Source organism: Neolamprologus brichardi, chromosome 1 (genome assembly GCF_056152115.1).
Source record: "Neolamprologus brichardi isolate AB-2024 chromosome 1, ASM5615211v1, whole genome shotgun sequence".
NCBI classification, from domain to species: Eukaryota; Metazoa; Chordata; class Actinopteri; order Cichliformes; family Cichlidae; genus Neolamprologus; species Neolamprologus brichardi.
The window spans coordinates 36,265,518-36,276,264 of NC_142104.1; the positions used below are offsets into that span (position 1 = coordinate 36,265,518).

Here is a 10,747-nt window from a genome sequence, read left to right on the forward strand (position 1 = left end):
GTGCGTGCTGCTGACAAAGTTTCTGGGCTGCCTTTCCTCATAACAGCCATCCCTCAAGAGTCTCTCCATCTAAAGCGATGCATTATCAGGGACTGTGATATCTAGTCCTTTAACTGAATCAACTCTCTCCAGCCATGTTGATGAATTACCTATTGGCTAAAATGATCATTTCCAGAGAAAAGCTAACAGGATGTGACGTTACAACACTAGTGAAATATTCATGTGTCATATCTTTGTTCAAGACCTATTTCTTTGTTATGGAAAAAAGTTATTAAGATCATGATGAACAACGGGAGTGCTGATTTCTATATCTTTATGTATATAACTTGGCATTTCCCACTGATGCAGGCCAAAAATAAACACATAATATTATTTCATTAGGTTCAAAGGTTGATTTGCAAGATGCACAAACAGACAACATTGAAAGTTACAAATACACTGTGCATGAAACAGGAATTCAAACGTGGTGCAGATCTGTGTCACAAGTTAACCTGGCTGTAGACTATGGCACTTGGCCACAGGTGGCGCTAGTTGACTCAACTCCATTTGAGTGCACACAAAGAAAACGGCACGCTTTAGTTGTGAACAGCATGTGACTTGTCCAGTGAAAGGATGCTAAAGTGTGTTCTCTGTAAAATCATCATTTACCTCCCATATGTGTAAAAAACACAAACGTTCAGAAAATGTGATTTGTGGTTCAAACAAAGATACTCAGAGAGTCCAACCACAAGTGCCACCATACAGTAAGGTGCCAGGTATCAGATACAGAAGACCCTGGTATGGATGGGTCTAATTTCAGTATGTTTTACATTAAAGCACAGGGACAGCATCTTCTGCCAACATCTACCATTCAAACCGTTGTTGAAGAAATACGAAATATACATGAATTGGGACAGATGTATAGATTGAATAGACTAAGCTGATGAACAGAATCAACTTTTTGGGATTTACTTACCTGGATCATTGAGCATGCATCAAGGTGATACTCTTGGCTTGTTTAGTTTCATGTTCTGTTGCTTCCACACTAATACACTGACTAACACAACCATATAGGTTCAGCCAGTAAGACATTCAAACCCTTGTTATTAAAGGTTTTCATTAGTTTTTGTTGCTGTTGTTGATTTTTTTTAATTCTCAGGTTCCTCCTGCTTTGCTGCTGAGACATTCATGTTGAGCATTGACAAGAAGATTGTCAACAACCGTATCACAACCTCTGCCATCTGCCTAATGTTTGGCACTTAGGCCAGCGGTCCCCAACCTTTTTTGCGCCACGGACCGGCCTTTAAGGTGTCGCAGATAAATACAACAAAATAAAAGTAGTACCGGTACCGAAAAAAGATTTATTCATAACACACGTGAAAAGACCCAGGAAAACCGAGTTAGCGATAAAAACGATAACAAAATAACGCTGAAAACCACACATTTCACACCTGAGACTCTACTCTCACGGCCTGGTACCAAACGACTCACGGACCGGTACCGGTCCGGGGGTTGGGGACCGCTGACTTAGGCTATGTCCACACGTACACGGTTATTTTTGAAAACGCAGATTTTTCTATGCGTTTGCACCTTTCGTCCACACGTAAACGGCGTTTTTGGTCACTGAAAACTGAGATTTTTAAAAACTCAGGCCAGGGTGGATATTTTTGAAAACTCAGTTTTTGCATTTAAGTGTGGATGAGAAAAACGGGGAAAATGCAGCGTCAAAGGTGTGCGCCTTTTTTGACGTCACAATGTGCGCCACGTTATTGTTTCGGTGAAATGAATTTCTACAATACTGTTACTTGTTCTCTCTGCAGTGTTTAAATGCTTACATATACACACACACACACACACACACACACACAGTTACTGTCCCTCCACACATACGACTGGGTTCTGCTTCTATGCCCCAGCTTTGTTTACTATTTCCCACCGAGGCTTCTAGACTTCTGATTGGCCAACATTTCTACACGGTTAGGAATATAGCGCCACCTGCTGCTTTGGCATGTTCCTAGCAGCGTTTTCCTTCATTTCTGCCTTTACGTGTGGACGGAATTATTTTTTAAAACGAAAAATCTCCGTTTTCAAAAATACCCGGGTACATGTACCCAGGTATTTTTGAAAACGGAGATTTTTCTATGTGTTTGCGCCTTTCATCCACACAAACGGCGTTTTCGGTCACTGAGATTTTTTTAAAAACTCCTACCAGGGTGGATATTTTCAAAAACTGAGTTTTTGCGTTTATGTGTGGACGACATAAACGCAAGCTGTGTCCCAAAACACCGGCTGCATCCTTCGCGGTCTATGTGGGCGACATATATATTGGGGGGAAAAAAAAAAAAAAAAAAAAAAGTACATGTGTGATGAGGCAGTTAGATAATATAATTGTTCGAAAGCAAGACAAGAAAGAATGTTCAATGTTAAAGAAAAAAAAAAAAAGACATTCAAACTTTAGTCTTAAAAATTTTAATCTAAGGAAAAGGGGGATGTCATGTTGTCAGGGGTTGCTGACGGAGTCCACACAGAGACAGTTCAGGTGGGCGGCCACGAGGAAGACGGCGGCGGCCGAGACGAGGCTGGTCCGGTGGGCGGCCGTGAGGAAGACGGCGGCGGCCGCTGAGCTGGTCCGGTGGGTGGCCACGCCGGCGATGACGTCCAGAACGTGGCTGGGGCGACGGCGCGGCAGCCCCAGGACCAGGCGAAGCAGAGGCTGAGGCTGAGGCTGAACCAGGCGAAGCAGAGGCTGGGCGCGGAAACCCCTGGCTGGAGAGCAGGAGGGCTCACAGCTGGCTCTGGGTGCTGTGGCTGCAGGTCCGGGAACTGAACAGGGTGATGGATGAGTGACTGAACTGACTGGAGGACGGGCGACCGGGAGGCGACTGGAGGACGGGCGACCGGGAGGCGACTGGAGGACGGGCGACCGGGAGGCGACTGGAGGACGGGCGACCGGGAGGCGACTGGAGGACGGGCGACCGGGAGGCGACTGGAGGACGGGCGACCGGGAGGCGACTGGAGGACGGGCGACCGGGAGGCGACTGGAGAACAGGACACTGAGCTACAGGGGACGACTGGACTGACTGGACGGGAGGAGACTGAACTACAGGGGACTGGAGGGCAGGAGGCTGGACTGGAGCAGGCTGGACTGGAGCAGGCTGGACTGGAGCAGGCTGGACTGGAGCAGGCTGGACTGGAGCAGGCTGGACTGGAGCAGGCTGGACTGGAGCAGGCTGGACTGGAGCAGGCTGGACTGGAGCAGGAGTGTGAACTGATTGGACTGAGGAGGCTAATGGATAAACAGAGGTCGGTGAGGCTAATGGCTGAGCTGAGGTTGGTACGGCTAATAGCTGAGCTAAAGACTGAGCTAGTGAGGGGGATAAAGCTGCAGCTTGGGCTAGTAAGGCTGGTGCCTGAGCAGGGGACAGGTCAGCTAATCTAACTAGGGACAGTGCGAGGGCGTGAAAGGCTGGGTCAGGAGGTGGAGGAAGTGGTAAGTAGCAGGTGGACTGGTTAGCTCTTCCAAGCCTCTAGGGAGGTCAGGCTGGGTTGAGGCTGCCCTCAGCCTGGGCGCTGGGACAGGCACGGGAGGTGGCTGGACACCAGTCACCCCCACCCGGGAAACAGGAGCGGATGTGGAGGTAGACTGCGTCGCAGCTGCCCTCCTCCTGGGAGCTGGCACTGGTGTGGGTGTAGGCCGGGCCCTAGTCATCTGAGGAGGTGACAGAGGAAGGCCGAATCTGGGCCGCCATGCTGGTGGGAAATGGCTGAGTAATGGGTGTGGAAATAGCGACTGGGTGTGTGATACTGGCAGGTTTATCAGGGATTGTTCTGGTTTTTCTGCCACCGCTATTTACAGTCTTTGGGGGAGCAGAGCAGAAAAACTCTTCCCAGTCCACATCCTCGTCTAGGAGGGAAACTCCCCATGAATCGGAGATGGGTTTAGTATTGGTTTTAAGTGGAGAAGCAAATGAGGGTGGAAAACAGTCACTGGAACTCACCACCGGGTATTGCTGGAAATAGTCCATGTTATGGCGGCGTGTGCGCCGCTTTCTCCGGGAAGAGGAAGCGGGCGGGGTACACAGCCGAGCCTCTGGCGCGGGAGCCTCTGTTGAGCCGAGGTGGGAGGCAGAGCCGCTGTGCCATGGCGAGGTTGAAGGTCCGGTGAATGTGGCAGGTGGCGTGTGAGCGAGGAGCGGACCCGCGAGAGAGGGAGCCGCCGAAGCGCGGCGCGAAACGCCCACTCTCTGCGGCAGATGCTCCAGTGCATGGGAGGTAGCAGGTGGGTGAACGCGGCGTCTCCGAGGCCCGCCCAGAGCCAAGCGAGTACCCTCGAAGACGTGCTCTCGCTCCGCGAGGAGCCGCTGTCTCTCCTTGAGCTTTTCCGCCCACAAGGAGAGCGCTGCCTCCTGCCGCTCAAAAAGGTCCGAGTCCGCTGGGTTCCAATCGTGTCTTCTGTCATTCTGTCAGGGGTTGATGAGTGGAGGCGAGGAAGAGGACCCAAACGCTGGACTCACAGGTAGGTAGGTGAAGGTTGGTGTTTATTGTGATGGAGTGAACAAACAGAACAGAGGTAGGAAATGGCTGGCTGGACAACTGACTGACTGACTTGCCGACTGAATGTCTGGCTGGCTGAACGCAGGCTGAAACGACAACATAACATCAATGACACGACAAAGGCTGAAGGGAAGAGAGGGCTTAAATACATGGCTAACAATGACAACGATTGGAGACAGGTGAGTGAACAGCTGAACATAATGAACTAATGATAAATGGGAAGAGGACTGAACATAATGCACACAGACTAAGGCTAACACAATAAAACAGGAAGTGGAACAGGCAGTAGATAAACGGTGAACGTGAACTGAAAATACTGGGTCAACGACCCAGAAACCCTGACACATGTACTGATATATGGCTGTGTCTTAATGTGATGACTTGTGAACTGGATGTGGTGGTCCGAAGGAGGCCACGTTATGTGGCTAGTTGTCAGATCGACAGCATTCAAAGCAAGAGAAAGACCGTGCTTTATGTCCTGATTTAATTCAGCGTGCTCTGCCTAATTCAGTAATAGGGTGGGCACACAACAGTTACTACTACTTTTACATGCATTACCATGTGGACACAACACTGAAGTTCCTTCAACGGTAAAAAATGTTTTTATTATGGATTTATTTTTGTGCTTTGAGATAAATTTCCAATAAAAATGTTATAAATGCAGCAGCTTATTGAGCTTAAATACTAACCTTCATAGACTATTGTAAAAGCTCAAGGGATCGCTATTTATTCAAGTTTCAAATTCACGTTTGTAAAATAGTTTAAAGTCAGAGTCCTCAAAAATTGCGCATAAATCACTGTACACAAGAGTTTGTAACAAATGTCAGGTGAATTTCACTCTGCACAGCTACAACGGGGAAAAGGGGAAACCTTTTTATCAAAGGCGCAGTTAAATAAAGTGACATATTTCACAGTACAACGACTTTATTATACACGTTTCGTTTGTTTATATATTCATTTTTTATTCATTCATTTGAATATTTTTATTTATCTTTTCCGAATAAATGTGATTTCTTTTCTTTAAATATTTTTTTTAAACGGAGGAACTAACTCAGTTCATTTTAACAAAGGAAATAAGCAGACTTAATTAACGTGATGAATTTTCTTTATGGCTTTCAGTTACTTGTTGTTTATAAAGAGACGAATTAATGATCAAAAACATTACATATTACAATAATTCAATAATCAAAATACTTATGATTAGAAACTGCGAAACTAAATGAGAATTATTATTTTTAAAAAATCTGATATTTATAGGAAACTTATTCTGAATAAATAAAGCATAAATGTTTATCACTCCGCGTCGCCTGCGTGACCCTTGGAGTCAAGGTGATGAGGATGACGTGTAGCGCGGCAGGTATAAAAGCAGAAGCCAACATTCGAATTTGGTTTTCACATGAGAGTGCGAGCAGGAGGTTTGTTTAATAGCGCTGTGAAAACCTGTTTGTTTCCAAAGTTTTAAAGCTGTGAAGAAACGAGGATTCAAACGCCCCAAAAATGAGCTCCGGTGGAGTACGGCGTGAGCGGTACCTGCTCTCCATTGGTGTCACCCGTATTCTCGATGAGCGCTATGGTAAAGCTTAGTAAGCTAATAAGTATAATAGAATATTTAAGCAAACAAATACACCTAAGACTGGCCTTTTATTGCTTTAAAGTGAGGAAGATTTCATGAGTGTGAACATTTCAGGTGAAATATATCAAACTTTAGAAACTTCAGTTTTGGGCAATTTTGGTTTGAAAAATGCTAAAAAAAAAAACCCCACTCAATTTAATGCACGCGCCATGGAAACGACGTCAGTCATTAGAACCTGCGGGAGGCTGACGTCTGACGTCAGTGCGGTCATCCTGGAGTCCTGTTTTTGTATGTGGAGGGTTTGAGTTTGCATGTTTTAGCAACTGGCCCTGAATTAGACGATAAAGTTAATAAATTACGAATCTGTATAGAAGCATGATGGAGCTGTGAGAGTTCACAGAGGCACTCGTTGCGTTTATAAAGCTGGGAAATTTTGAGGGAGGTTAGGGAGTCCTCGGAGATGTGGCCAAAATTTGATCTTGCACGCATTATGTGCAAAATCAGTTATGGCTACTGATGCTGAATCAAGTATATCATATTTATGTGAGTGCATTGTGTATGCCGTGTCTGTACAGGTGTCCAGATGTGTGTTATGTGCTCGGTGAGAAATTGAAACTGTGTGCATGCAATAAGCAGGTTGGAGGTTTCTCACCTGACTTTAGCTGTTTTATTTTCAACAGACTGATGCTTAAATAAAATAAGAGTAAGTGCTGAACATGAATTCATTATTAAACATCACTGAAACTCTCTGCAGCCTTACTGACAATGTGTCCATAATTCACAAATATTATGGATGACATTCATTTATCATGAAATGTTGTTCACAGTCACCAAGATCACACAAAGTTATTCTTTACTATGAGCTGTACATTTTTAATTTACATGCAGCTAAAATGTGAATTTTGCAAATGAATTCTATCATCAGGACATTTTTACTGTCTGAACATGCTAACAAGCAGAGTTTGGTGCTGTGATCTTTGGTTTAAAACATGAAATTTAGTCATTTACAGTGCAAAACCATTTTTCTCACCTTCTACCAATCTTAAGGCTTTCATAAAGAGTGAGTTCTGCTGCGGGCCTCTCATTGTCTGTGTGTAGAAATAGCATATGATGATATAAAGTTTTGACATTTAAATCCGCAATTTGTCTGATTATGTCACGATTAACACAGATGATCTTTTTGTTTTCTCCTAGCTGAGCTGGTGAGTCCTGTCAGCGTACGCCAGATGTTCATCTCTAACCTGAGGAACCGTCCTTTGAGCCCCAGCCATGTGGACTCTATGAAAGATCTGGTCCTCTCGTTAAACTATAACCTGGTTACGGGGACGAAGGCGTTTCCTTATATTGCCTTCAGGGGATTCTTTAACAAACTGCAGCTGACGACACCTTTCACCCATGTGCCAGAGAGTCAGTTGGAGAACACCACTCCATCTCCTCCTACCAACTCACCAGCTGGTTTAATGGTGCTGCCTGCAGGGTCCAGCCTCCATTCACGGTTCCTCACACCTCTGCTTCCAGAGAAGGCAGATCTTTCTGTCCTGAAGGCAGATCAGAGGAACTGCGTCTGCACCCTGGATGTCGACGGCGACACCATCACCAGAGTCATTTCCACTGTGTATTGCACAGAGGAAAGGGAAATGACTAATCGATGGAGAGTTACGGACTACACCTCTGACGGCAGAGTAATCATGTCGGTGCTCTGCCAGTTTCTGAAGAAGTTTACACAGGGTGCAAAGAGGTGGCCTGCAGAGGAGGAGAGCAGCAGCAGGAGCCCCACTCCACCAAGGAAACGTCTCCGGCTGTGATCAGTAATGAAGCCTTTCCTGGACATATGGAATATGGATGTTACATATGGATGTTTCCTCGTACTTTGGAGAAATCCTCCTCCAAGCGCTCTGCTTCTCCATCTGTGGAGCTGCAGCTCAACGCTGGCCGGCTGCAGCTTGACGGTCTTCCTCCGGGGGCCGGAGCTGCAGGCCCTGGTCTACGAGTGGCCCAGGTGCGACTATTGGACCGCAGAACCAGCAGCAGGCCAAGCAGCCGACCCGGGGCTCCAAATTCCAACACTTCATCCACCCCAACCCCCTCAGAGGAGCAGAACGATGGAGAGGAGGAGGCAGCAGAGCCTGAGGATGAAGTTCAGGGTGCAGAGCTCGAGAGTTCTACAGTTTCTGCTCCGACCCTGCGACTCCTCAAGAGACTCTTTCAGCTCCTAATAGCAGCTGCTATGGAGAGAAACTCCACTCAGTTTCAGCTGGATTCAGGATGTCATCGCTCTCCAGTGCAGTATCATGCAACACCTATCCATCAAACAGAAGGCCTCATCAACAGAGTGGCACTTTGAGAAGCAAATACACAATCAAGTGGAACATCAGAGGACATGAAAACTCAGGCCTCATTAGAAAGGACTTCTTCCCCTGACCCCTGCTCTAAAGCTTGCAGTACACCCAGTGACTCCCAGGGGGCCTCTCTTTCCAAGGACAGCCCATCAGGGCTAGCTCTTTGCAAATGCACCGCGACACCATGTCAGAACTGTAGGAAACCTAACGGACCTCTGGAATTGGTTCAGCCTCCCAGAGCCAATGGACCTGTAGACTGTAACAGTGCCTCAGATTCCTGCAGGCAGGCTGAGCTACAGAACAGACTGAAGCCTGGGAAAACGCCATCAGCTTCTGCCTCTGGACTGGTGAACCACATAGGAACAGAAACGGTTAAGAAGGAACCCGAGAGCACTGTAAATGCATGTGCCTAACAGAACTGCCCCACTGCCCCCACGATATGGCCCCACAGTGGCCAACAGAACCACAAGAGCCAGACAGAGCCCCAGGAGGAGTGTGTGAGCACCGATGAAAAGCCCTCCATCTCAATCACCAGCAGTTCCTTGACAGATGCGCCATCTAGAGGCAGCCAGGAGCACGACACAGTAAAGTCTGGATCAGCACCTACTCCAGGTACGCATCATCAGAAATGTCAAAGCTGCAGTCTTAATGTATCACTTTATACAGCTAATAATAATAATGATAATAATAATAATTTATTTTAATAATACTTTAATGTGTAAGAGATAATGTACAGTAGCTAGAGTGATTACGAGGGCCCCACCCTGGAGCCAGGCCTGGGGAGGAGCTCAAGGGAGTCTAACCAGAGACTGTGTTTTAGCCCATGCAGTCTGGCTGTGTACAGGCTAAAGAGATGACATGGGCCCACCCCCCCATGTGCTCACCACTTGGAGGAGGTGTTGTGGGGGTTTTGTTTTGGTATTGAGAATTGCATAATTTTATTGTATTAGTACTGACTAGTAAATTTCTGGGGTGGTGACAGATGACCGAAGTGTAAATCCATTATCACTGCTATAGTACCAATAGTATTACAGTGCAATATTAGTGACACAGCACGAGTTAAATCTAAGCACAAAAACAGCCTTTAGTGTTTTCTCTGGAAATGTTAAGTACAAGTAAAAACATAACACTGTAGTTTAACAGTAATTAAAGTAAACTAAACTTGTAAGTCTAAAGTCATCATACAGGCTTGTTGTTTCCGCCTATAGTACTAGCCAGGGCTGCAACTATTCATCGAGTAATTTGATTACAAGAAATACTCCTGCTGTTTCATTTAATGCATGACTCTTTAGAGCTTGTCACGTAGAGCTTGTTAACTTAACACTGATGTCAGATCAGTTTCTTTCACCAGCAGATGCAAAATGATCAGAGTGGATGGTGTTTGGTCAGTGAATTATTTATTTAGTTTACTAAGAGTAAGACAAAAAACAGCATTTTTATTTGCTGCTCAGGTGGGAAGCTGACTTGGTATCTGACGTCTCTTTACGTTTACTTGCCACAGACTGGACAGAGCAGTGTCAGGTGACAACATACATGTTAGTATGTCTCAAAGGGGACAGTAAATCATGGGCAGACTATTGACAGATTTTACAAACCAAAATCACTGACACGGGCAAGACCGTATCGATCAGAGGTTCTGAGTTTTGATTCATTTTCGATGTGATAGGAGAGAGGTCCAGATAGACGACTGGCATTAACTGGGAAAAAAGTGGACATTGGTCAGAAATTACTTCTGATAACAGTGCTTCTGTCAGTTCGCTGTAACTCTTCATGCAGAGATGTGCTGTTCATTTTTATTGGGATCCTTGACTCCCAAAAAACCAAACACACTCATGATAGTTAAAGGAGATGAAATAATGTTGCAACAAGTTCTCGTGATTCTTTGAAGTGTGTTAAATGAAGTCTTTTTGTAGAAATTTGGCAAGTGTATCACTTTGTGCATCAACCAGTTGGAGTGACTTTTTAGACACTGGAGCACTTACACAGCTGGGCCGTCATATTCAATGTCAGCTTGTCTCTTTTTTCCTCTCCTGTCCCTCAGACATAAAGGCTGCTCCTGCACTGATGGACTCACTGCTGCCCAACACACTGCCCTCCATCACCAACCTGTCCAGCTGCATGAAGGATGGAAAAGAGGAGGATGGGGGTGAGTTTGTCACTCTGTGGCCACATGTGACAGTTTAAGAGCCTTCGTATTGCTGTGTTCTGCTATGAAGCACACGAAGATGTAATTAGCTTTTAGCGGTTGTGTGTTTGTGTGTGTGTGCATGGATCGAGCTGGACAAACTGGATACAGAGATGA

At 46.0% G+C, this 10,747-nt stretch overlaps 1 protein-coding gene across 1 annotated transcript; it reads left to right on the forward strand.

Moving 5' to 3' along the window:
• The first annotated feature begins 5,943 nt into the window (after positions 1-5,943).
• Positions 5,944-10,747, forward strand: LOC148106466 (uncharacterized). The gene is made up of 3 exons (XM_087841542.1): positions 5,944-6,106; positions 7,301-9,057; positions 10,487-10,747. Exons 1-2 carry the CDS (start codon positions 6,031-6,033, stop codon positions 7,909-7,911), a joined length of 687 nt encoding a protein of 228 aa, XP_087697668.1. The 5' UTR covers positions 5,944-6,030; the 3' UTR covers positions 7,912-9,057; positions 10,487-10,747.

What these genes read in the sequence shown, in the direction of transcription:
- LOC148106466 (XM_087841542.1), top strand. Translation starts at nt 6,031, where the DNA reads ATGAGCTCCGGTGGAGTACGGCGTGAGCGGTACCTGCTCTCCATTGGT. An exon ending in TATTCTCGATGAGCGCTATG is followed by an intron (nt 6,107 to 7,300) that starts GTAAAGCTTAGT and finishes GTTTTCTCCTAG; the next exon opens with CTGAGCTGGTGAGTCCTGTC.